The sequence below is a fragment of the Dreissena polymorpha genome, chromosome 5 (genome assembly GCF_020536995.1).
Source record: "Dreissena polymorpha isolate Duluth1 chromosome 5, UMN_Dpol_1.0, whole genome shotgun sequence".
Classification (NCBI taxonomy): Eukaryota; Metazoa; Mollusca; class Bivalvia; order Myida; family Dreissenidae; genus Dreissena; species Dreissena polymorpha.
The window spans coordinates 20,432,793-20,460,710 of NC_068359.1; the positions used below are offsets into that span (position 1 = coordinate 20,432,793).

Consider the following 27,918-nt stretch of genomic DNA (forward strand, 5'->3'; position numbering starts at 1 on the left):
ATGTATACTTATTGTAAACAAATTGTATTAGTTAATAATTGATTTAGTAAATTCTGAAAAGATAATAATGAATTTAAAATACGGATATGGCCTATTGTCCATTGAAGGTAATGCATGTCAAGTTGCCTATATTGTAGTAATTTCGAAACCCTTAACTGTGATAAAACCACCTTAAAAACTGAAAGATAAAACCACTCAAGACAGTACCCCTCGTAGTGAGGTATCCTCTCGTTGAAAAACCATCATGTCGTTAATTGATGGCACCTGATTTTAAAAAAATGACTAATACAATAAACAAACGATTCAACTTAATAATTGAAGACTTTTTATTAAGTTTCATTGCAAATAGACTCCAGATCGTACGTTCGTCCAGGAGAGCCTGGCTTGAAATTAGAATAGCATTTCAATTCAGGTTTGTTAAAGAATCCAAAAGTCAACTCAATATTTATATTTGTCTATATCTAGAGCAGGTTCATCTCACAATCCGGAGTAGTTTATGGTTGTACAAATAATAATACAACATACCTGTAATCGACAAATGGTAGAATCTTAATACGAAAATAAATGCAAATCCCTGTACTTGAATCTTTTTGTTATTAAACAGTTTTAAACAGTACAAAGCTCACGTTACTTCTTCTGTTCACCATTAATGAAAGCGTTTTTTATAAGTGTTCGATAAAAAGGACGTCACAAATAAATAATTGCAGACAAGCTCTCATATCTACACTCGTTATTGTGACTCCATTATATATCTATCTAAGATAAAGATATCCGTTTCGGCGGAATTTTGGCCAGCATAATATTATGGTATATTTGAAAGTTTTTTTCCATGGTACGGCACCTTGTGAGCTTCAAGGAAGGATGTAGTTGAACAACTTTTGTCCCATACGCATCACCTGTGCAGCCGCTCACCAATATGAAACATTAGATGTATCTTGAGTTGAGATCTGGTGACCAATTCTTTCCACACACGCTGCAATTGTTGGCCGATCTCCATTGTGAATCCACACAACACAGTTCTTTCCACAAACGCATAAACTGTGTTACCACTCTTACGTGTAAATTCTCGTATGCTTTTTAAGGTCAGAGCTGGTGGCAAATCCCTTTCCACAAACACTGTAACTGCGTGAATCCTCATATGATTTGTGAGGTCCGAGCCCCTGGCAAATCCCTTTCCACCAAACACTGCAACGGTGTGGACGCTCTCATGTGTGAATCCTCATATGCCGTGTGATGTCCGAGCCTCCGGCAAATCCCTTTCCATAAACACTGCAAATGTGTGGCAGCTCTCTCGTGTGAATCCGCATATGCCGTGTGAGGTCCGAGTCCCTGGCAAATCCCTTTTCACAAACACTGCAACTGTGTGGCCGCTCTTCTGTGTGAATACTCATATGATTTGTGAGGTCTGAGTCCCTGGCAAATCCTATTCCAAAAACACTGAAACTGTGAGGCTGCTCTCGTGTGTGAATACTCATATGATATGTGAGGTGTGAACTGGTGACAAATCCCTTTCCGCACACACTTCAACTGTGCGGCCGCTCTCCTGTGTGAATCCTCATATGCTGAGTGAGGTTGGAACTGGTGACAAATCCCTTTCCACAAACACTGCAACTGTGTGGCCTCTCTCCTGTGTGAATCCTCATATGCCGTGTGAGTTGTGAACTGGTGGCAAATCCCTTTCCACAAACATTGCAACTGTATGGCTGCTCTCCTGTGTGAATCCTCATATGATTTGTGAGGTGAGAGACCCTGGCAAATCCCTTTCCACAAACACTGCACCTGTGTGGCCGCTCTCCTGTGTGAATCCTCATATGCCGTGTGAGGTGTGAACTGGCGGCAAATCCCTTTCCACAAACACTGCAACTGTGTGGTCGCTCTCCTGTGTGAATACTCATATGCTGAGTAAGGTTGGAACTGGTGACAAATCCCTTTCCACAAACACTGCACCTGTGTGGCCGCTCTCCTGTGTGAATCCTCATATGCCGTGTGAGGTGTAAACTGGCGGCAAATCCCTTTCCACAAACACTGCAACTGTGTGGCCACTCTCCTGTGTGAAACCCGATATGCCGTGTGAGTTGTGAACTGGTGACAAATTCCTTTCCACAAACACTGCAACTGTGTGGCCGCTCTCCTGTGTGAATCCTCATATGCCGTGTGAGTTGTGAACTGGTGGCAAATCCCTTTCCACAAACATTGCAACTGTATGGCTGCTCTCCTGTGTGAATCCTCATATGAATTGTGAGGTTCCAGCCCCTGGCAAATCCCTTTCCACAAACACTGCAACTGTGTGGCCGCTCTCCTGTGTGAATCCTCATATGATTTGTGAGGTGTGAACTGCTGGCAAATCCCTTTCCACAAACACTGCAACTGTGTGGTCGCTCTCCTGTGTGAATACTCATATGCTGAGTAAGGTTGGAACTGGTGACAAATCCCTTTCCACAAACACTGCACCTGTGTGGCCGCTCTCCTGTGTGAATCCTCATATGCCGTATGAGGTGTAAACTGGCGGCAAATCCCTTTCCACAAACACTGCAACTGTGTGGCCACTCTCCTGTGTGAAACCCGATATGCCGTGTGAGTTGTGAACTGGTGACAAATTCCTTTCCACAAACACTGCAACTGTGTGGCCGCTCTCCTGTGTGAATCCTCATATGATTTGTGAGGTGAGAGACCCTGGCAAATCCCTTTCCACAAACATTGCACCTGTGTGGCCTGCCTCCTGTGAGAATACCCATATGCTGAGTGAGGTTGGAACTGGTGACAAATCCCTTTCCACAAACACTGCAACTGTGTGGCCTCTCTCCTGTGTGAATCCTCATATGCCGTGTGAGTTGTAAACTGCTGACAAATCCCTTTCGACAAACACTGCACCTGTGTGGCCGCTCTCCTGTGTGATGATTTGTGAGGTCACACCTTGAAGAAATTAACCCCTTGTTGACTTTAAGCCCGTTTTCATTTTGAGTTGTGATGCAAGTTTGATCATGTACATTTTGGTGATTTCTGAACTCCTGCAACACTGAGAACTCGGTCCCACATACTGAGCAACTGTAACGGACTTCAGCATCTTCTTGACAGTCAGGAGCCCCTGTGGAACATCAATGATATTGACAATAAGTTTAAGGACACAACATTATAATGACCAAATAAATGCTTCATGAATACATGTGCATAAGGTGATTTAAACCAGCTAATTTATTGGTTGATTAGACGAAATTACACAACCGACAGATCAATTTAGTATTATTATAAACAAGAGGGCTAGCATGGCCCTAGTCCGATCACCTGAGATGAGTCGGTTCATTCAATCTTTACCTTATGTCATACTTGACCTAGATATTGACCAGACAAACATCCTGGTCAAGTTTCATCATTATTGAACCAAAACTCTGGCGTAGGGAGTGTTTTTGTTTTTGTAAGATTTGAAATGGTGACCTATCATCAATCTTGACTGACATCTTTCAGCAACTTTGATAAAGAATGCTTGAGAAATGTAAATGTTAGAGTGTTTACAAACCAAATGTGGACAGACGGACAGCGGACAAAGACCAATCCTAAAACCTCATCTGAGCATTCAGGTGAGCTAAAAAGTGTGTTTCACCGATCTGAGCCATTTTCCAACCTGTCCAAGAAATCAATAAAACAAATGTATTGACTAAGTTTCACGATGATTAGGCAAAATATGTGACTTCCACAGTGTTCAATCACAAGGTTTCTCTCTATATAGTCACATAAGGAAAACTGCCCCACCCCCCTGGCAGCCATGTTTATTGACCCATCGGGACCATTTGCAAACTCATCTGAGATATATATAAAACCAATCTTTTCACTAAGTTTAATGATGATTGGGCAAACAATGTGACTTCTAGAGTGTTCACAAGCTTTTTTTTACTATATAAATATAAGAAAACTGCCCCCCCCCGGCAGCCATGTTATTCAACTGACCGGAACCATTTTCCAACTCAACTCTCGTATCAAGAAAACAAATGTTCTTACCAAATTTCATGAAAATTGGGCAAAAAATGTGACTTCTAGAGTGTTCACATGTTTCACTGTATACATATAAAGAAAAATGCTCCACCCACTGGCGGCCATGTTTTTTCACCGAACTCGTCCGACATATCAATAAAACCAATGTTTTGATTAACTTTCATGATGATTGGGCCACAATTGTGACTTCTAGAGTGTTTACAAGGTTTCTCTATAGCCATATAAGGAAAACTGCCCCGCCCACTGGCGGCCATGTTTTTCAACAGACCGGAACCACTTTTGAACTCAACCAACATATCATTAAGACAGACATTTAGACAAAGCTACATGAAGATTGGGCATTAAATGTGACTTCTACCGTGTTAACAAGTGACCTAGTTTTAGATCCAGCATGACCCAGTTTCGAACTCGATCAAGATATCATTGGGACAAATCTTCTTACCAAGTTTCATGAAGATCGGACAATAAATGTGGCCTCTAGAGTGTTTACGAACAAATGTGGATGGACGGACGACGGCGGACGGACGACGGACAGAGACCGGTCACAAAAGCTCCCCTGGGCAATCAGTTGAGCTAAAAAAAACATCCAACGTCGAATAACAATTTACACATAAATGATAAATAAATCTACACTGTATTAATATGAAAACATTAATAATCAAAGGGGAGTAACTACTGTCAACTTAAATGCAATATTTAGAAGAATTGTCTCGCATGTTACATGACCTTAATTCATTATTGTTGCAACCATGTTTTTCAATGGACCGGAACCATTTTCAAACTTAACTCACGTATCCAGGAAACAAAAGTTCTGACAAAATTTCATGAAAACTGGGTCAAAAATGTGACTTCTAGAGTGTTGACATGATTTCACTATATACATAGTGAATGGCGGCCATGTTTTTTTGCACCGATCTGGACCATTTTCAAACTTGTCCGAGAAATCAATACAACCAATGTTTTGAGCAACTTTCATGATGATTGGGCAAAAATTGTGACTTTCAGAGTGTTAACAAGGTTTCTCTATAGCCAAATTAGGAAATCTGCCCCGCCCACTGGGGGCCATGTTTTTCAATGAACTGGAACCACTTTTGACCACAACCAACATATCATGAAGACAAACATTTTGACAAAGTTACATGAAGATTGGGCATGAAATGTGACTTCTACAGTGTCTAAAAGTTTTTTTCTTTTTTTGACCTAGTGACCTAGTTTTTGACCCGGCAAGACCCAGTTTCAAACTCGACCGAGATTTCATTGGGACGAATCTTCTGACCAAGTTTCAGGAAGACCGAACAATAAATGTGGCCTCTAGAGTGTTTACGAACAAATGTTAAAGAACGGACATTCGACGGACAAAGACTGGTCACAAAACAAAAGCTCACCTGAGCAATCAGGTGAGCTAAAAAATTACAAAAAATCTCTTCAATCAAACATGCTTGAGTTTCCAACTAGTGAGTTAGCGATATCACTGTGACAATTGTTTGAACAAAGTCTGAAATATAATCTTGATACCACTTCAAGAATACTGTATTTATAATTTACTTCTTGCATTTAACATGGTAAATCATTATGTTACCTCAAACAACCAAGTTTCAACTGGTAAACTTGACCAATTTCGTTAACATAGCATTTTGAATAACTTTAATATGAAAGGGCATTTAATTTGGCGCGTAAGGGGTACAGAAACATTATAGGCAGGGTAATTCTTCTAAACATCTTTATTTAAGACAAGAGACAAGTTGTGTATGCAATACAGAACAATAATTAACAATATGACAAATAACACTAAAAAAATTAAAGCTCGGGTCACCGCCTTCGAAGTCAATGCAAAGCAAATGATGTTAAAACCAGTTAATACCAAATAAGGAAAAATTGCCCTGCCCCCTGGTGGCCATGTTTTTTAAGCAACAAAACCATGTTCAAACTAATCCAAGATATAACTGGGATGAATCTTCTGAGTAAGATTGGCGATAAATGTGGTCTGTAGAGTGTTAACATGGTTTTACTATAGCCATATAAGGAAATATGCCCCGCCTCTTGGTGGCCATGTTTTTTAAGCAACCGGAACAATTTTCGAACTTGTCAAATATATCATTGGGACAAATCTTCAGAACAAGTTTCATGATGATTGGAAAATAAATGTTGCCTCTAGAGTGTTAACAATGTTTTATATATAAAGAAAAATGCCCCGCCCACTGGCGGCCATGTTTTTCATCCAACTGGCATCATTTTCAAACTCGTCCAAGATTTTATTGGGATGAATCTTCAGATCAAGTTTCATGAAGATTGGTCAATAAATGTATCTGTAGAGTGTTTACAAGGTTTTACTATAGTCATATGAAGAAAAATGCCTCGCCCCTTGGCAGTTATGTTTTTCAAGCAAATGTAACCATTTTCGAACTCATCCGAGATATCATTGAGACCAATCTTCTGACCAAATTTCATGAAGATTGGACTATACATGTGGCTTCTAGAGTGTTAACAAGGTTTTACTATAGCCATACATAGAAAAATGCCCCGCCACCTGGCGTCCATGTTTTTTTTAACCAACTGGCATCATTTTCGAACTCGTCCAAGATATTATTGGGATGAATCTTCTGACCAAGTTTCATGAAGATCTGACAATAAATGTGGCCTCTAGAGTGTTTACAAGGTTTTACAATAGCCATATATAGCCATATTAGGAAAAATGCCCCGCCCCTTGGCATCTATGTTTTTCAAGCAAACGTAACCATTTTCAAACTAATCCAAGATATCATTGAGACCAATCTTCTGACCAAATTTCATGAAGATTGGACAATAAATGTGGCCTCTAGAGCAAGAAAAGGCAAATGTTGACGACGCGTGACGGACAAAAGGAGATCACAAAAGCTCACCATGAGCTCGTTGTGCTCTGGTGAGCTAAAAGGTGAGCAAAAGGAGCAAACAAAACAAGAGGACTATGGGCCCTAAGGCACTCGCCTGATATCCAAAGGAACTAGACTATTCTGAGAAAGAACGAGCTGATAATTGGACCAATAAGGTAACCTCAAAGTATTGATATTTTGTATCAATATGTGTTTTTGTATTTGACTTTGTAACCTAGTTTTAAGCTCACATGACCTAGTTCCAATCTCAGCTGATATTCAATTGGGACAAAATTTTCTGACCAAGTTTCATGCAGATTGTCCTATAAATGTGGCTAATATAGTGTCAACAAGTTTTCACTACAGCCATATAAATAAAATTAACCCCACATCAAGCAGCCATGTTTTTCAACAAACCGGAAGAAATTTAGAACTTGACCGAGAAGTCAATATAACAAGCGTTCTGACTCACTTTCATTTCGATTGCACTAACAATTTAACTTCTATATTGTTAACAAGGTTTTACAATAGACATATCAGGAAAAATGCCCTGCCCCCTGGGGGCCATGTTTTTTGACAAACTATAACCATTTTCGACCTAAGCCGAGCTATTCATTACAACATATTTTCTGATCAAGTTTTATAAAGATTTTACCACAAATGTGACTTCTAGAGAGTTAACGAGGTTTTACTATTACCATAAAAGGACAAATGCCCCGTCCCCGGCAGGTGTCCATGTTTTTCAACGGACCCGAATCATTTTCAAACTCAGCCCTGATATCATTTCAACAAAATGTTTTGACCAATTTGCATGAAGATTAGACTAAAAATGTGTCCTCAAGGTTTTACTATAGCAATATAAGGAAAATACCTCACCCCCTAGTGACCATGTTTTTCAACAGACTATTACAACAAATGTTCTGACTAAGTTTCATGAAGATTGGACAATGAATGGGACTTCTAGAGTGTTACCTAAATTTTGATATAGCCATTTAAGAAAAACTGCACCGCCCCCTGGCAGCTTTGTTTTTAAACCAACCAGATCTTTTATTTTAACTCGTCCAAGATATAATGGGACACATGTTCTGACCAAGTTTCATGAAGATTGGACTAAAGATATGACATCTAGAGTGTAAACCAGGTTTTACTCAAGCCATAAAAGGAAAAATGCCCTGCCCTGGAGGCTATGTTTTACAACAGACCAGAACCATTTTCCAACTGATCCAAGACATCACTATAAAACATATTCTGACAAATTTTCAAAAAGATTGGACAATATATAAGACTTCTATAGTTAACAATGTTTTACAATAGGCAAACAAGGAAAATTGCCCCGCCCCCTGGCGGCCATGTTTTTTAACCAACTGGAACCATTTTCAAACTTGTCTAAGATATTATTGGGACACATGTTCTGACAAAGTTTCATGAATATTGGACAATCAATGTGGCCTCTAGAGTGTTAACAAGGTAAATGTTGACAACAGAAAACGCATAATGGACAAAAGAGGATCAAAAGAGCTCACCATGAGCACGTTGTGCTCAGGTGAGCTAAAAATAATTCACAAAAGTAAAGTTGACACATGATAAACCAACAAACATCTGTTGCAAAAATAACCTTTTTTGGCAAAATAAAGGAAACAAATCCAAAAGGCAACAAAAAGAAATATAGGAGCTTTATGTAATACATTTACAGGATTTGTGTGCAAAATACATGAACATTTTGGAATATACAAATCCCTTGACAGCCTCCATTTATTGTTTGAACAAACAAAGTGAGGACAGATATCAAACAATATGAGAACAGAGACTAAGCATACCTAGCGTAGTGTCTTCTAATTTTTCCTTCACATTTTCATCTGTTACACCTTCTTGATAACTAAAAAGGCCTGCATGTAAGGTTTGGCTGGCATAAGTGTCATTTTTGTCTGCAATGACATCAACAATGTGCTCTGCAACATGCTGTCTCAAACTAATCAGGTCCCGCATACAACGTCCACAGGTGTCACACCAGAACAGCTCCTTATCGATGCGATTAAAGATGTCATTAGACGTCAACATGTCTGTAACTTCACCGTCACTTGATGCTGATATCCCTTGATTGTCACAGAAATTGGATTCCATGCTCTCTTTAATGCACTGGAAAACCTGTAGAAAACAAGGGCTGTTTGTAAAACATGCATGCCCCCCATATTGGCTGTCAGTTGTAGTGGCAGCCATTCTGTGAATACGTTTTTTGGCACTGTGATCTTGACCTTTGACCTAGTGACCTCAAAATCAATTGGGGTCATCTGAGAGTCATGATCAATTTACCTATGAAGTTTCATGATCCTAGCCCTAAGCTTTCTTGAGTTATCATCCGGAAACCATTTTACTATTTCAGGTCACTGTGACCTCGACCTTTGACCTAGTGACCTGAAAATCAATAAGGGTCATCTGCGAGTCATGATCAATGTACCTATAAAGTTTCATGATCCTAGGCCTAAGCGTTCTTGAGTTTTCATCCGGAAACCATCTGGTGGACAGACATACGGACATACATACAGACCGACGGTCGGACGGACCGACATGAGCAAAACAATATACCCCCTCTTCTTCGAAGGGGGGCATAAAAGGCAAATCAAGTGTACAATTTTATTTTGACTGACCATGAAATGCCAACACAATTTTGTCTTCCAGTGTTATAATGTACACACATGAGAACATGATTAACTAGATATGCCACGGACGCTTACGATTATCTTTTTCACTATCACCTACATGTTAATGTTATTCAGCTGAGGAAATTTTAGCCCAGTCCACCAAACACTTAAAAAGGAGTTCAATACATATAATCTTTGTGACTATAGATTATACAGGGGTTACAAGGCAACAGGCAATAATTCCATGCCAAAACTGGTCAAAGGCCAACTTTCCTTTCATAATAATACCTTCCAACTTAAGGTCATTCAACTGGGAAAGAAACCACATAGGACTACAAGATGAGAATAACCCCCACAAACCTAAGGACTATGCTATAGTATAACAAAAGGGCCATAATGGCCCTGTATCGCTCCACTTTTTTTTATGCAAAAAAAGCGTGCAATGTGCATGGATTGAAATGTACTCAAGCATGTGACTTGCGCCATTTGTAGTGGGTGTGGGGTGGGGACACATGGCACACAAAGTCCATTGATGAATTAATCCATTTATTGATGACGTAGACTAATATAGTCAAATGACAGAAGGACCTGTACAAAGACAAGAACAACAATTTTACAAACAGAGCAAAACATGTAATATTATAAAATACGAAAGAAATTCATATCAAAGTAATTAACACACATTTCATAACACAATACACCGTCAAAGAAATAACAACCGGTGTCGTGGTAAAAAAGTCCGCGCACCTGCATTTTCGAGTAAGAAATTTGAAAAATGGCGTCGTTCATCGAGCGTTGACTCATCAATTTATTAGAGCATAACAAACTGTCAAAATACAACAACAATGGATGATTTAAGTGACATGAGTTTGTCTAAGTTTAAACTGTGGTCTGTTAAAGCATTAAAAGTGTATCTTTCACGGAGGAATCGATCTGTAAATGGCGATTTTGAGGAGCTTGTGGCAAGGTACCGTATTTATTTTTATTTTTATTTTTCTTCTACGGCCGTGAATGTTTTTCTTTATAAATTTAATCGTTGTTGTGTAAAATAATTGTCAGTATGTTGTTAATAATAATTAAATGCACTTTGACATAAATAATTTGACATGAAAAGTTGAAAGCCTAACCCTAGGCTAGGTATGATGCATCACAGGAGTTTGAAATTTTATCCATAAAGCTTATCTAATGGCTACATAAAAAATATACCCCTGTGTAGTATAACGACTAGTCTTTATACTATATAGTTTTTTTTTTTTTATTTAGCCATTAGCTTTATGGATAGAATTTCAAACTCCTGTGGATGCATGTACAAAAATAAATATGAACAGCTCTGGATGAAGCAGTCCTGTGGAATGAAAACAAAATATTTACATACTGTACAACTACAGGTTATCTAGGGCAAATGTTTTACTGAATACCTGCCCGGTCATGAAAAGCGGGTAACCTATGCCCAATTTTTTATTGAATAGCCCAATTTCTTCAAAACCTTCCAGAACATGATGAGCTGTTAACATATATGCCCATTTTTTTGATGCATACCTTCAAAGCCATGTTTCCCATTTCTTTTATTGGAACCTTCCGAGCCATATGTTATACCATCTCTTTTTTTTTCCAGAGCCTTCACAGTATGGGAAGAAAATCCCGCTGTTGATTTAAATGCTGAGGTAGCCGAACAGAGACTACTAAAGGAGTACAATGATAAACTTGTCATTGGAGAAGATGTTGTTCCTGATCCTTATACATTGTCTGCAGGATGGTTAGGGGTGAAAAAGGGACTTAACAATTGGCCTTCAGTCTATATCTCTGACATATCAGATCATCTGAGATGTAACAACACATCAACAAGCATCGTGGACAGGCTTCTCAATGAGTATAAAGAAGGGAAAGCGTACAGGTACTTTAAAAGCGGCTGGGTAAGGGAAGTGTTTTATCACACCATTAGAGAGAACAGTGACAAGTGTGTCATGAAGTGTAAGGTCACACCATCTATGTCAATAAACAGCAAGTGTTACAATGTGTGGGCTGTGATCGAAAAGAACGTTCCAGGCAGATCAGGTGGAAAAGTGCTGTCTGCATATTGTACATGTACAGCTGGTATGTTTGGCACTTGTAATCATGTAGCCGGACTGTTGTTTAGGATAGAGCATGCTGTTAAGACTGGGGAGACTGAGTTCCAAAAACCAGCAAGCAATCAATGTGGAATGTGCCAAAAGGAAAGCCAGTGTTACAGGTGGTAAAGGCAGTGGACTTAAAATGGACTAAGGCAGGGTATGGTAAAGTTCCTAGTGACAGTGATTTGAAAAACAGTATTAAAAGGAGCTTTACACCTTATCGCAAAAACCAAACTGAGCAGCTTGACAACAAGAGGACCACTAGTAACACGTTGTACGAACTCTTGAAGGATGACATTCCAAACTCTTGCTTTGTTGAACTAAATGGAGAAAAAGAGGTACAACCCCGAGCCGCTGAATTTACCGCCTTCTGTCGTAGAAGTTGCAGACAAATTAAAGGGATGTGTTAGAGACTCAATGGAAGACGAACTGTTGCAAGGCATTCAGGTCAGTGCTGAGCAATGTACTGAGTTGAAGAATGCTACAGTGAACCAGGCATCCAATACTACTTGGGTTGATCAGCGGAAAGGGAGAATTACAGCAAGCAGGTTTCACCGTGTGGTCAGTTGTGTAAAGACGCTAAGGGAGGACAATTCTGCTTATCCATTTGCCCTTGTTGAAACGCTTTTGGGGAGAGCGAAAAACTTCCAATCGTCAGCCATGAAACACGGCATTTCATTGGAACCAGAGGCAAAACGTTCGTATGCCAAGAAAATGAAAGCTTCTCATAAGAAATTCAAGCAAACAGATTCCGGCCTTTGTGTGCTTCTGGAAAAACCCTTTCTGGCAGCAAGTGCTGACCTTGAGACCATGTGCGACTGTTGCAGTGAAGGCCTCTGCGAAATAAAATGCCCTGAATCTATCAAAAACCAGATACCTAGTGTAGATAATATTCCATATTTAGAACTGAGAAATGGTGAGGTGGTACTGAGTAGAAAACATCCATATGGGTTCTACTGTTAAATTCAGGGGCAAATGAAAATCCTAAACAGAACATTTTGTGACTTATTTATATATAGTTGCCATGGAAATTTGACTGTCCGTGTGCCATTTGTTAAGCAGTTTTGGAATGAGGCTGAAACCAGTCTAACTTGGTTCTGGATGAACCATGTTTTGCCAGCACTACTCACTGATGAAAATAATCCACCTCAACAGTATAACACAGAAACACCAGTGAAGAAACCAATGTGTAATCAGTCTGAAAACTGTATTGTGAAATCATAAGCCTGCAGAGCATTGATGCCAATGGTGTCAGTATCAAATATTCAGACATGTAAACCTCCTAGTAAGCGACAGAGACAATCTGTACCGAAACAACCTGTATATTTATGTGGTGTGTGTGGCTTCGATGTTGCTGAAGTCCCGCTCACTGAAGCTGAGCAGTCTGTAAATTGTGACAGGTGTGACATTTGGATACACTACCGGTGTGCAGGTGTCACAGACAAAATCTTCATTTCCAACATTAATATACTGATGAGCTGCAAACAGCATCAAACCTGAACAGACACGAGTTACTCGCAGGCTGTTCTGGTTTTATTCTGTTTGCACGTAGCCATTTTCACTTTGCCTATGAGTGGGAATGGGTTAAATGCACATGTTTAGATTTTTGCCTATATAAGGCAGTTTCCAGTTTCTAGATCTCGAAATTTTATAATATCAACATTTTTGGAGATCTTAGATTTAGAAGGAGAATGTGTAACATTTTTAAAATGATGTGTTGTTTAGAATTTTTTGTTTGCATTTGCATAACCCTTGTCAAATAAAAACGCACTTTTTACCAAAACACACATTTAGCGCACTTAAAAGTGCGTTAATAGTGTGTTTTTTGTTAATATGTGCGTTTTCAGTGTTCAAAAGTGCATATAAGTGCGCTTTTTGTGCGTTTTTAATCTTTTCAAGTGCCTTATTTTAGTGAAAAAGTGCGTTTTTTGTGTGTTTTCTTCATCTGTAAGTGCGCTTTTGAGTGTAGATGTGAGCAAAATGTGTGTTTTTTATCTAAGAAGTGCGTCTTTTATTTAGGAAGTGCGTTTTTTGTGTGTTTTCTTCATCTGTATGTGCGCTTTTGAGTGTAGATGTGAGCAAAATGTGTGTTTTTTATCTAAGAAGTGCGTCTTTTATTTAGGAAGTGCGTCTTTTATCTAAGAAGTGTGTTTTAAGGTTTACAGATGTGGGTTTTTTCTCACAAAAGTGCGTTTTTCTACATGTAGAATAATATTTGTAATAAATGGCACCTGTGAAATTTATTTATATTTCAAGGATCAATTAGTTATAAAGCGTTGGGCGAGATTCAAATTTTATTGTCTAATCCATGACATGTTCAAAATGATACATAAAATAACACAATTTACAAACATACATGGCCAATATTTTGTTTTTATATGTAATGCTTTTAGTCTTTCTAGCTGCTATTTCTTGTCAATACAATGCAAAATAGTATAAACCTGACCGACAGTATCACCGCATGTGTATTCTTAATTATATTTTTGTTTATAAAGAACTACGGAAATAAATTATGATCAAACAAATCCTGTATCCGAAAACGACTGTCCGAAAAAAATGACGGGTTTGGCACATGAAATAATATGTGCATATTGTTTGACTGCAAAAAATGAAAACCAATTACTTGTCAAATACGTAATCAATATATTATTTGGTTAACATATTGATGTACATTATGCTATTGCACTACTTAACTTTGCTATAAATCCATGTTGCTGTCAATCATTAAAAATTTCAAGCTGGCGGACATTGCGTCATTGGTAAGATTTTCGGAAACTAGCAAAGATATTTCGTCAGTTGCAGTTGATGTCTGTGCCATCTGCTAACAAATAGGAAAAAAATAAAAACAATACTGGGGAAAATCAGTACCGAGCGAAAATTTCCGGGAGTGCCGACTATTATATTATTATGAAAATAAAGTAGCGAAAACGATGAGTATGAAATCAGGGTTCGAAACATTCTTGGCTAAAACATTTACTTCAACTGGTTACTTAGAAATTTCTATACGAACAAAGTCATAACGAGATCATATTTCAACAAGACAAATGTTAAATTACTTACACCGTGAGGGGGATAACGGTTTAAACAATATTTTCCGTAATACAACAACGGCGCCATTTGCAAACGACCTTGAAATACCAAACACATTTTAAGAAACTGATTTTAATTGGAAGATTGGGAAACGACAGCCAATTATATCACTCCTTTTTAAAATGCTTAGGCAGAATCTACCAGTGTAAAATGCGAAAGATTTCGCGGACCGCGGATATATTAAGCGTATGTTCATTTATGTGACCCCCGGGGCTGGATCAAATTTGACCCCAGGGGCATAATTTGAACAAATTATGTACAGAACTATTAGATGTCACTACATACCGAATTTGATAGCCCTAGGCCCTACGGTTATTGACAAGAAGATTTTTAAAGTTTGTACAAAATAGACCCTATATAAGCAAATTTTCGATTTTGTGACCCCCGGGGCAGGGTCAAATTTGACCCCAGGGGCATAATGTGAACAAATTCGAAAGAGGTTCACCCCAGGAACATTCCTGAGAAATTTCACCAGAATTGGACTAGTAGTAGTGGAGGAGAAGATGTTTAAAGGAAAAGTTAACGCACGGACGCACGCATGCACGCACAACGGACCATGACATAAGCCCCGCTGGCCAGTGGAGCTAAAAACCAACCAAGGGGCATTTTTTTGCAAAAACTTGTCACAGTCGAAATTCCTTACATTATAATCATAGATCATAAGTTCAACTGTGAAACTTTCATGGAAGTGAAATTGAGTACAAAATATTTTCACAACCATATATTTTATACTGTTTAACTTTAATTGGTATCATTGCTGCAAACAAAATGGTCGAAGTCAACATTCCTTCCTTTAATTATGTCAATTTATAAATGTCAAACAATCGAATCAACCAAGCAATTTAAGATCAATTCCATACACAACTTTGGGAAGTTAATACGGATCTGCAGTCTAAATATTTATATGGACAGACTATTGCAATCCTCAAGCCTCCCATTCCACAGGGGCATAAAACAAATCTTCAGTCACCACAGGGCTCGACATTAACTTTTGAAGCCACTTGTCCAGTCGGACAAGTAGACCATAATTTCACTTGTCCTGACCAAAAAGCAACTTGTCCTGACCATTATATCTTTATTCTGCTCAGTATTTTGCAAAATAATGAAATAATACAAAATGCTCACATCATAAAGACTTGAATCGTTCAAATAACATGTAAACATAATTGTAGGCAATTTCAATACAAAAAAACTGACTAGAATAACAGGAAAACTCAAGATCATTGATTTTTAAACGTTATACAAAGCCATAATACAATGTACCTGACAAAAACTTGTGTGTTGCTAACATCAAACAGAAAATGTTAAAAGTGATGTATATGTACAGAACTCAACTGATATTTTAAAAAAAATCATTCTTTACATAAGGAGGACGTCACTACGTTAATTGTCTGTAAGATCGGTGTGTACCGGTGTCGTAAAATGCATATTCTTTACAATGGAGAATATTCTTGTTATCTTGGCAAAGAAAAAAATGTTAAGGGTTGCTTCCCTTGTGAACAGTACAGTGTAGTACATGTATCACATGGAACTATCGGAATATCTCGGGCTTTGACGATGTTAGCAACACACAAACGTATACAAAATATACTCGGAAAAGTTGAGTGATATCTCCACAGAAATAATGGCTTTAAAGGCATTTTTTCTAAGTTATACAATTATAATGACCACTTGTCCGGTCGGACTAGCAAATTTCTTTATTTACTTGTCCGGACTAACAATTTGGTTGTCCCGGACAGTCGGACTACCTTTAATGTCGAGCCCTGCACCATTGAGTGAACAATAGGTTTATCAAGTACTGCTTTACAGATTCCCACTTTCAATGTAATAGTAAATTTATCTTTAAAGGTGATGTTTGTAGGTGTGAGTTCTAATTATTCTACTAAAGTCATGCAGAGCTCCAGATAAGGGTCGTATTTTCGTAATTACAAATTATTTACAAATCCGTGACGTATTTATTTTAAAATTTTGTCGTACCATGAAGAAGTACAAAATCAAGTTACATGTACGAATATTATTTTTTCGCGTATTAAATATCTTTTCAGTGCTTATATAGAATGGATATCTGGTTTGTTTAACAAAGACATTATAGAAAAGATTTTATACGATGTTGTATGTTCAGTTGCCGACACAGTCGGAAAAGCTAAAAAAATGCGACACGATGGGTCCAAAGATAAACAAAAAAAGACATTGAACGAGTAAAGGGGACAATTCCCGTGGCTAATCGTTGAAAAGATTGAAAGGTAGACCCGTTTTAATTGTGAAATAAGTAAAAATTCATCGAAGGCATGCAATCTAAGCTGCTGACAGTTTGGGCATATGAAGGCATTTGAAAAATAAAATTGTATAATACTGAATAGACACGCAGGGGACAAAAATACTTATAAATTGCACTCGTCCTGCAGGACAAGTGCATTAAAATTTTCACTCGTCCTGCAAACACATGCACTTGTCCTTCAAATATGTGTGAAAGAAAGATTGCAAAGGACTGATATGACTAGCAATGTTTCCTATATCACTGCTAAAATGCTGCTTACTTAGTTATTCATGCCAGCTGATCACAGAAGAAATGTTAACTTACTTTATTTATGAGGAACACAAAATAAATAAATGAAGACAAATTTGTTTTTTCCTTTTTCTAATGCTTGCGTGCTTTCCATTTCGGATGGTTGAACATCGCTCGTGCCCCCTTTAAAGAACCCTCGTATGTCAGACATATTTCATATGAAATTCAGACTGGTTTAAAACCGAACTTCACAGTAAAATAATTCTTTAAAAAAATCAATAATTACAGTGAATGAAGTCAGATGGTTCCCTGTCAACATGGACGCGCAAAGTTTGCACCAAAAAGCCAATATTTACTCGGGACACAGTCTCGCATAACAACGCTGTATGAAATTTTCAATTACGATTTCTGGTTCATTATCGTTCTACTTTCGGAATAGATATGCTTTAAGAAATGATTTTATTTAATGAAAAAGAGTCTTACTGGTCAGAAAATATATATTTTAACATCAGTTTTTTTTCACTCGTCCTGTAGGACGAGAGCTTTAGGGAAATTCACTCGTCCTTTCAAGATTTCACTCGTCAATACGAGCGGACGAGTGGAATTTTTGTCCCCTGGACACGGTTGAACTCGTATAAATACAGTTGCTAGTATGTTTATTTTGATTTTTTGCATGAAAATAACCATTATTATTTATATTTAGGTCATTTAGAAAAGTAAAGAATTATTTTCCAAAACTTAGTAGTAACGTTAAGAATAAAATTTCAGAGTTAAGAATTCTTTTTGAAAATCTGGTAGTAACGTTAAGAATTTCACAAAACCTTATCTGGAGCTCTGGTCATGTACTTAAAAAATATGTTTTACCATTTAATACAATTATTAGCAATATTAGATTGTTAATAGGTTTATATCTTCAAATAAGGGGAATTATTCATTGTTTGAATAAATGTCTATACTAAGGGTCAAATACAGTTGATATGCATCTTTACAATTAACCCTTTCAGCGCTGGAATTGAATTTTAAAGGCCTTTGCAAACAGTTTAGATCCAGATGAGACGTCACAGAACGCGGCATCACATCAGGATCCAAACTGTTTGCTATTCTGATAGTATTCTTTGAAAAAAAATCAAATTTCGGCCCCAAAAACGGCCAAACGAGGGCCCTCAGCACATTTATCAACAGAGCCTGAGGTGTAATAAATTTATTTGCATTCCTTGCAGTACAAATCTTGCAGTATGAAAACATTATTTACAGTTGACAGAACATCATACTTCGGCTAAATAATAACTCATTTTTGAAAAATAATGTCAAAAAAATAATAAAACTTTCTTGTGACTTTGACGGACATACAAACATCGGGACCCAATTTATTTTCTTCAGAAGCTGTGTTCAGGGGTTTTTTTTTAGAAAAAGGGGAAGACGCTGGACGCTGGGTAAAAGGGGAAAATAGAGCGCGAAAGAGACATATTTGGGGAAAAAAAACAAACTGTTCATTTCAATGTCTATAACTCACTTCAGGGGTTTTTTTAGAAAAAGAGGCATGTCTCTGACCTTTTTGATCTTAAACACATGAACAAGTATGATATTAAAGTCAAAGTCCTAAATAAAGTTGCAGGGGTAGATCTAATAATGGGAAATGTTTTCAACTGGGGCCGGGGGACGATGTCAATATTGTGGTTTCTATTTCATGATGAATGGGTAGATGATTTAGATCTGCTACAGTATTGGAAGGGAAAGGTGCGGCAGCCGCTGAATGTGTACTTTCACTTTCGTAAATGTTCGATGTTGATTACATGCGTCTTTAACAACCGTTTAGCAAATGTTGTACAGAAATTGAACAAGAAACTAAATTGTTGCAGGCTCTAACAATTTATTAACATCAAATGAATAAACATAGACATATATCTCAGTAACCTGTAATAATATAAGGGGCAGTTTGAATAATTACTGGTTGTCCATATTAACCTGTTTAATATTTACATACTTTTATCATACAATTTCAATGCATACCCTATAGCTGTTTGTGTGTATATACTGTACATGTTATTATAGTATGCTATTATTTTTTGTTTATTTATAATCAAATTATGTTTATATTTATTTCATCAAATTGCCATTGATATTTAATTACTCATGTATGTTAAAAAATGTTGGTGTACATTAAAGTATAAAATTGAATTATCTTGTAAGTATTAAAATACACAAATATATATGTTTATATAATTATTGGTTTTTATTGCATATCTGAATTAAAAAAAACTTTTATCAGCATATAATTGAATCAACTGTTAAGGCAAAAGATGCACGTTGAACGCACATTTGTGCTTTTTGTGAGTGTGTTTTTTACTGCCATTCATGTGCGTAAATTGTGCGTTTTGTGTGGGTTATAACTGCGCTTAACGTGAGTTAAATGTGCGCTTTTTAAAATAAAAAAGCGCACATTTAACTCGCTGAAAAGCGCAGTTTTAACCCACTTAAAAGCGCGCATTTTACACACATGTGCGCTTTTATGTGGGTTATAACTGCGCTTAAAGAGAGTTAAATGTGCGCTTTTTAAATAAAATTGGTATGTTGATTTTTATCTATAAAAATATTACAGGATATGCATTTTAATAAATACGCATATTGATTAAACCAACCCTAAACTTTTTAACACACCAAAAGTTATCGATGGTGACACCTCTGCATCATCTGCAAAAACTCATTATTATTTTGAATTTCATATCATATAATATGGGCATGATGTCAACAATGGTGTTCTGAAGATTATCTTTTCTAATTGAAATTGTTTCTGCTCTGTTTTAAATTAATTTGATTTTAAAATATGCTACTTTTGTCTCTAGCTGAAATAATTTGCGTTCAGAATAAATCATAAGTTAGAACATAAATATACATGTGTAACTGATTTTGAAAACACTGTCATTATACTATGTGTATTTTGTCTCGATGCCCATGCAGTTAATAACGGTGATTTAAATGATTTTTTCACCAAACGAAAGATGTGTTATCCATCATTTTCGTTTTCAGCTTCAGACAAGTGCGCATGCGCAAGTACTGCGCGACACCTTGTTTGGCTTAAAATCGAGTTGTTGATCAGTCTTCATGCTAAATATTTTAGCCAAATAGCCCTTCGGGCTAATCAGATAAAATTTTGAATAGCCCGAAGACATGTTCAAGAACCCGAAGAGGTCAATATAAATTGTATGACTTTTTTGGCCAGGAACACCAAAATAGTCGTTAACAATCAGATAATTTATTTCCATTAGTAAAAACAGATGCATGTGATTACAGTAATAAAGGGTATTCTGTTTCCTTTTGAAATGCATTTTATACAAAATGCACCAGATAATTATGCTGTTCAGTGCTCCAGATAACATGCGTAAAGGCGTAAAAACAAATTAAATTATTTAAATAACGATTTAGATTTAAAATCTTTGCGTAAAGTTACGCATTGAAAAATTAAAACACGAAATCGAAATTTTCGAACGTGCGTAAATCTTCCAGTAGCAAATTATGTATGGTAAACATTTCATCCCGGTTCTGGCTCGTCTTGGCGCTCAATTGAAACTACAACTTTAAATCAACGTCACTCAAGCGTTTGCTGTGAGGAAGAGCCACACCTAAGAATGGTCCAAAGGCCCAACGGTCTCGATTCTGTTCTCCTAGATTTGCAGGCGAGTCATTAGTGTTTATTGTACCATTTTTATTACACTTCAGGGTTTTTTTTTAGAAAAAGGGGAAGACGCTGGACGCTGGGTAAAAGGGGAAAATCGAGCGCGAAAAAGACATATTTGGGGAAAAATAAAAACTGTTCATTTCAATCACTATAACTCGCCTACAGACTTCAGGTTTTTTTTTAGAAAAAGAGACATGTCTCTGACCATTTTGTTCTTAAACACATGAACAAGTATGATATTAAAGTCAAAGTCCTAAATAAAGTTGTAGGGGTAGATCTAATGGGAATTTTTTTCAACTGGGGCCGGGCAACGATTTCAATATTGTGATTTCAATTTCATGATGAATGGGTTGACGATCTAGATCTGCTACAGTATTGGAAGGGAAAGGTGCGGCAGCTGCCGATTGTCTACTTTCACTTTCACAATAATCCGACAGTATTAATCGATGTTGATTACATGTACCTCCGAATCCTGCTGGGTTTCAACGGTTTTTGATGATTCATTCTTCAAAATGCGTCAACGCAATTAATATTTTCCGAGTCCGAACATTTTATTTTGTTCATGTATGAACGCCAATTGTGAGACTTTTTTCTGTTTTAACGTTTATACCCATCTTGGCTTTCACATTACCCAGATGAAAACTCGACTGGTTTCCGGTAATTAATTGACGAATCACCCTTCTCGCGCAAGACCGGAATCCAGTAAAATAGTCACATGATTTATACGATTAGTTGCCCGGTTTCCATGACGTAATTTAAGAGCTATATATAGAATCACTGGGATTCCCAGATTTGAGTGTTCGTCGGGAGAGAGAGAGAGAGCGAGATCGTTGTACATGGTACAAATAGGATAAGTGTCGACTTTCCAAAAGAAAGAAAAAAACATTTCTTTGAGGGTAAAATATTATATTTTGGTGAAAAATTATATTTTTGGAGGGGAAATGGTAGTTTTAGGGGAAAAATTCTGGTAGGGGAAGACGCCGATTATCGGCGTCACTTTCTTAGTAAAAAAAAACCCCTGCACTTATCGTAATTTTTATACACAAGTAATATACTGTATACCTATTCAAATTTCCATTAAAATTAAATGTTAAATATAGTTTTTGATATGACTTTAACGGCGACCAAAAGGCCATTATGACCTATATAAAGCCGAAGTGTGAGTGACCGTTTTACAGAAAAAAATTAATGGCCTACTGAAGCGGTGTATTGAAGCGTGGAAGGCAAAAATGCCATTTCAGTGTCAAAAGTCCTCGCTGCATGCATTTTTTTAATTAGATTCAAATACCCAAAGCATGGTTTCGTCAATAATTGGTGAACTTATAAGCTCTTGTGTAAATGACTGCGAATCTAAAGCACTCAAAATTATTTGGTAATATATTGTTAAGAATTAATTTTATAAATAGGGGATAAAATAAGAATTAATTTTTAAAATAGGGAGTAAATAAGAATTAGACCAAATTTTTATCTGGAGCTCTGATGCTGTTTATTATAACTTTATTATTACACATGTTCTCATTCAATGATTCCATTAATCAGTTTGACTGGTGTTAGGTTTTATTTTTAAAGCAAATTGATTATTATGGTATTATTACTAGGACAATCGCCGGTGAATTTCTGAATTGTCGGCATGTGGCTGCAGATAAAAATGCCACTGGGTGTGTTAATTGCCCAATCTACTAAGTGACAATGTCTGCTTCTTTAATTTATTCTCGATGTTTTGATAAGCATGTGTAAACCGTGAAAAGTATTGTATATTCGTAAACAGTAAGTAGCAAAGTAGGTCACGTAGCAGAACGAGATTACAGAACAAACGAAAGTACTACACTTATTAATAATTAGTTGAAAAAACGTCTTCTAATACGCAAGAATAATTGATTAAAACACATGAAAATCTAACTGTGATAACGATCAATTTGTTTTAAACCCTATGCGTACAATATCCCTTACAGACTCTTTTATTTTCATTGAAAAATTACTTCGTCCATTTTTCATGAATTATAAATACATTTTCGGAAAACGCTTCTAAAATTAAATACGCTTCTAGAGTGGTCATTGTTTTAAAACATTACGAAGTGCCTGATGCGCGAACATCCGGAACGTGATCTACGCATGTTCAGTTTGAATAACCTCATCTCAATTGGGCGTCAATCGCATCATTACTTTAAAAAGAAACATACTCCGATGTTTACATGACATTTTAGACAACTGGCGGCCACATGTGTTCATGCAATCTTTAAAACATATAATGTCATTTTAGGAATTTAAATAGCGAATTTAATTGTGCCTCTTAAAAACGCGTATAAATCAGGTTATTGATATGACGCTCAAATATTTAATCGACTGGTCGGGGTATTTTATAAGCATTTAGGATTGACCGACCGTCCCAAGAATTGACTCTGGCTTGGGGCTTATAGGCTAATGCGAAGACTGGTTGATACCTCTTATATACATACCTGATTTAATTATTATAAACCTAGGTACTTTTTTAAAAACAAACTAAGTGCTGAAGCGTCTAACTATAAGTGCTATAACGTCCAACTTCTAGTGATGAAGTAACTACCGAGTGCCGAAGTGACTAAAGTCCGAAGTGACCATGCAGATGCCAAACTGACTAGGGCTCAAAATATTATATTTCCCTAGATGAGAGTTGCTTATTTTTAATGTATGCTCATGAAAATTGAATAAACATACAAATAATATGTTTGTACCAAACTGTTAATATATTTTTGTGACAACAAATGATTTTTTCTTTATAATGCAAGCACTTGATAACACAAGTAGAAAATTAGTGACGAAGAATGATAATGTTAAAATGTCCGAAAATTAGTTCTGTCCGAAAAATAGTTCTGTCCGGAAAATACTCGCCAACAACTACATGTGTTTAAAGAAAACTGCCATATCATATGTCAGTTAACGTCCAGTTAAGTCTCCAACAAAGTGTCATTGCCCACTCACCTTTTAATATTTGCACAGATCACCACTTCTAAATAAACGTGTTGTTAAAAGCTACTTCGTCATATATTGTTTCGTATTTGTCGTTATGGTTGGGTCCGTCTAAATACCGTACTTAAAATTCGATGTGGCACCCTATGTACCAATCCTTTTATGTACCACATACCAGGGTACCGTTTCAATAAGCTCTCGTAAATATGTTACGACTCGTAACCAGTTGCGATTATAGCAACTTGCCATTTTGCGTTTCAATAAACTTTCGCAACTTACGATATCGTAGAATTCTCTCGTAAGTCTACGAGACGTCAGTAGCAGTCGTAGTGACGTCGAAACCAAAATGGACGCCGCGTATGTTGTGCATATAGACGCCGAGTAGGAAGCTTTTGGCTCCGTCTTTTTTATCGGCGACATAGGCCTAACAGAGGAAGTAAACATGTTGTTGTTTTTATACCCTGATTACTTTCTGAAACATATTTTACGTTGGGATCAACAGGCCAGTTACTTCTCTTTGAATCTGAATCTGAATGAATACGTTGAAGTGACCATGTTTGGCTTTTATTCAACGGGGAGTGCGCATGAAATTAATATGAGCTTGGCAAATGTCCCACTTTTGCCGATATTGCGGCCTTAAAGCACTCAATAGATGTTGAGTTCACTGTGCTTTCACTGAGTAAGTTCCAGTCAAGGATAGTTCGCGGGAAGAAAGAGTACTTAAATTTATCACGGTTTGTGTGTAATGTCTGGTAGCACTTAGAGTTATTGTTCACCGATTTTAACACTATATTGTCGTGGACGTAATCTTCAAACTTCTTAGCCCTAATAGTGCGTTTCGGTCTAAGTCGATGCAAATAGTGATCAATGTTTATAGCCGGTACGTGCCCTTCCACTACCTTGTACAAGAACGTCAATCTTTCGTGGCGTCGCCTCTCTTTGTATTGTGGGGAAGTTTAGATCGTCAAGCATGGCTGTTACACATCCTTTTTGTCTGGATTTGTAATCTCTGGTGATAAAGCGAGCCGCAGATCGTTGGACTCGCTCTAGCTTGTCTATGTCACCTTGCTGGTATGGGTCCCACACTACACTCCCATACTCCAGTTTAGAGCGAATGAGCGCTTGGTACGCGTTCTTCTGGCAGTTTTGGGGTCAGTATCTGAGGTTGCGTCTCAGGAAGCTTAGTGTAGAGTTGGCCCGTTTAGTAATGTTTGAGATGTGGGTTTTCCATTTCATGTCGTTGGAGAAAGTTATTCCTAAGTTTGGTTTTCTTTTACATTTTTGAGAATTGTGTTGCCAATGGTGTAGAAAAAAGAAGATTTCGTTTTTGAGCTGAGGAGATAACATTTCTTAGAGTTGAACCGCATTCCCCAGTCCTGGGCCCATTTTTATAAATTCTCAAGGTCTTCTTGTAGGATTCGGTGGTCTTTGATTAAATTGATGGCTCTATACAGTAGGCAGTCGTCTGCGAACAGCCGGATGTGGGATTTCACCCTTTCTGGTAGGTCGTTAATATGGCAAAGAAACAGCAGGGGCCCTAACACTGTACCTTGAGGTACGCCAGATCCTACAGCAACATTACGGGATTTCTCTCCTTCAATCACGACGCACATTTCCCGTTGTGTGAGGAAGTGGTATATCCAGTTGTGTATTGGACCGCGGTTGCCGTAGTGTTCAAGCTTCAGCAGAAGGCGTTGGTGGGGCACGGTGCCAGAGGCCTTACTGAAATCTAGGATGATGGTGTCAACCTGTTTGTTCTGGTCATGGTATCCGAGTAGGTAATGGGCTGTGACAACAAGTTGGGTTTCACAAGAGTATCCTGAGCGGAAGCCATGATTTAGGTTTGTAAATACTTTGTATTTGTCCAAGTGGTTTAATATGTGACGACAGATGATATGCTCCAATAGCTTGGAGAGCACGCAGGTGAGTAATACTGGTCTGTAGTTCTCTGGCGAATGGCGATCTCCATTCTTAAAGACTGGGGTAATATTTGCGTCTCGCCAATCCTTTGGAAGTTCGCCTATGTCTACTGACCTCTGAAAGATGGCAGCAATGGCTGGCGTTGCCTCTATAGCACAGGCTTGTAGCACACTGTTTGGAAGTTCATCTGGACCAGCTGCTTTCCGGACATTGATGTGTTTCAGCAGCTTGAGTACACCATCCTCACTTATGTGTAGTGGAGGGATGTCGTCGTTTACCCGGCTTGTTAGTTGCAGAGTTGGCTGGTTTGTGTCGTCCTTGGTGAAAACAGACTGGAACTGATTTACTAGTATTTCTGCCTTGCCATTACTGTCTGTGATAAGGTGTCCATGCTCACGTAGAGGAGCTGTTCCAATGTTATCCTCTTTCCTGGACTTGACGTAATTCCAGAAGGGTTTTTAGTTATTGTTTTGGAGGCCCTCTTCTATTCTTGGTTAATGTGATTCCATTCAGCTTTGTGCATAGCTCTCTTTGTTTCCTTTTGGCATTTTCTTTAGTTAGCCCAATTGTTAGATTTCTTTGTCTTTTTGTAGAGTCTGGCTTTGCGTTTCAGTTGACGTTTGATGTTTCTGGAAATCCATAGAGCCGAATTATTTGAAGATCTCATTTTAGATGGTATATTAGAATGGAAAGCTGATGAGAGTTTGGATTTAAATGTATTCCAGAGTTGATGAACGTTGTTTTTGTTATTATAGAGCTGTACTACTTGTCTTGATATGTCTGTGATGTCGGCCTTCAGTTGGTCCCAGTTCGCCTTAGAAAAAGTGAAGCATCGTCTCGGTTTTTGCTTAATGTAATAGGGATTTGTGTCCGAATCAGTTACAACAATATCGTGATCAGATATCCCGGGGGTGTTGGCAGTGGACTTGATGGGTTGATGGTGAAAATGAGATCAAGGAGGCTGTTTTCTCTGGTGGGCTTGTCATGCACTTGAGTGAGGTTGTAGTCGGTTGATAGGTCGAGTAGAGATTGCTGTACATCTGTGTCCTGGGCTTCCATACGTACCGATAGACTTCCCCAGTCAATATCAGGGATATTGAAATCACCAGCTATGATGGTGAGCCGTTCCTTGTCCCTCATAGCCATCTCTATTGATTTCCGTAGTTCGTTTACATCTGTCATGTTTCTGTGAGGCATGTAGAAAGATGATAATAGTAGTTTCTTATTGTTTTTTAGGTTGATTTGGACCCATTCAATCTCACAGTTGGTGACTAATTCCGCTTCCTCTTCAGTGACAAGGTCTTCATGGACAAGAACGAATACTCCACCCCAAGCGTTCCTCTGTCATTTCTGTATGCCTTGTAATGGGCAGGAAATACCCCGCTGGATTGTAAAGCGTCTGATGCAGTTGGTTCTCTGGTTTGAAACCTTTTAGCCAGACTCTGTGCCACAGACTATATCAGGTTTGATGTAGTGGAGAGCTGCTTTAAGTTCTGAGCTTTTGCTTCCGCAAACACTGCGACAGTTGATGTTCATAATGCGAAGGTTTCGTTTCTGTGAGACAATGAACAAGGATGAACTGTTGGTTATTGATTGGGTAGGTGAAAAGGAGCGTTGTTGTCTTGATAAGCAGGGTCTAACTGTAGGGCTGCTGTTATGCATAGGACTGAATGTGGTGTCCGATGTGATAGAGTCTATTGTAGAATCAATGTTTGACAAATGTTCATAAATATTTGAGCTAAATTCAAAACTTCTAAATGCAAAGCTCGAAATATTAACACTTTCGCATTTGCAGCATAGCCATTGTATATGCGAGTGTTTTGCTAGAAGGTCGTAATCAGCAGAGCATAGATCGAGACAGGAGCGATGGTTCCATATATCACAGCCATCGCAGCACGTTTCCCACGTTACTGGGTGGTCACATAAACCACATGGATAAACCTATGCGTTTGCTACTGGTCCTGGGTTTGACTCGATGTCACCGCAGAGTAGTGGGATGCAGGTCAACAATGATAAGTTCTTCGTTGGTTTTGCTGGTTCGCAGAAGTTCCAAAATCTATGTCTAAGACATTTTACTGAGACTCCTGATAGATAAGTTGGATGGTGTTTATACGATGGAGAATCTTTCCTCTTGGTGATGTTGACTATAAGTAACATGACTATCAACAGTTCCAGGGTCATGGTGAAATCGAGC

At 37.8% G+C, this 27,918-nt stretch overlaps 1 protein-coding gene across 5 annotated transcripts; it reads right to left on the minus strand.

Moving 5' to 3' along the window:
* Positions 1 to 308: 308 nt before the first annotated feature.
* On the minus strand, positions 309 to 23,921 carry LOC127831653 (gastrula zinc finger protein XlCGF57.1-like). 5 transcript variants are annotated; one of them, XM_052356674.1, is made up of 4 exons: positions 23,817 to 23,921; positions 8,654 to 8,981; positions 2,872 to 3,085; positions 309 to 2,451 (listed from the first exon to the last, which is right to left on the minus strand). In XM_052356674.1, exons 2-4 carry the CDS (start codon positions 8,955 to 8,957, stop codon positions 1,524 to 1,526), a joined length of 1,446 nt encoding a protein of 481 aa, XP_052212634.1. In that variant the 5' UTR covers positions 8,958 to 8,981; positions 23,817 to 23,921; the 3' UTR covers positions 309 to 1,523. The 5 variants fall into 5 exon arrangements, with proteins under 5 accessions (XP_052212634.1, XP_052212635.1, XP_052212631.1 ...); XM_052356675.1 differs by having other exon boundaries at positions 309 to 1,823; positions 2,496 to 3,085; XM_052356671.1 differs by having other exon boundaries at positions 309 to 1,779; positions 1,948 to 3,085.
* Between the last annotated feature and the right edge of the window lie 3,997 nt (positions 23,922 to 27,918).

Bases quoted from the DNA above. Each gene is read 5' to 3' on its own strand.
- LOC127831653 (XM_052356670.1), bottom strand. From the start codon at position 8,957: ATGGAATCCAATTTCTGTGACAATCAAGGGATATCAGCATCAAGTGAC. The intron at 3,086-8,653 runs GTATGCTTAGTC...GATGTTCCACAG, and splicing joins ATTAGAAGACACTACGCTAG to GGGCTCCTGACTGTCAAGAA.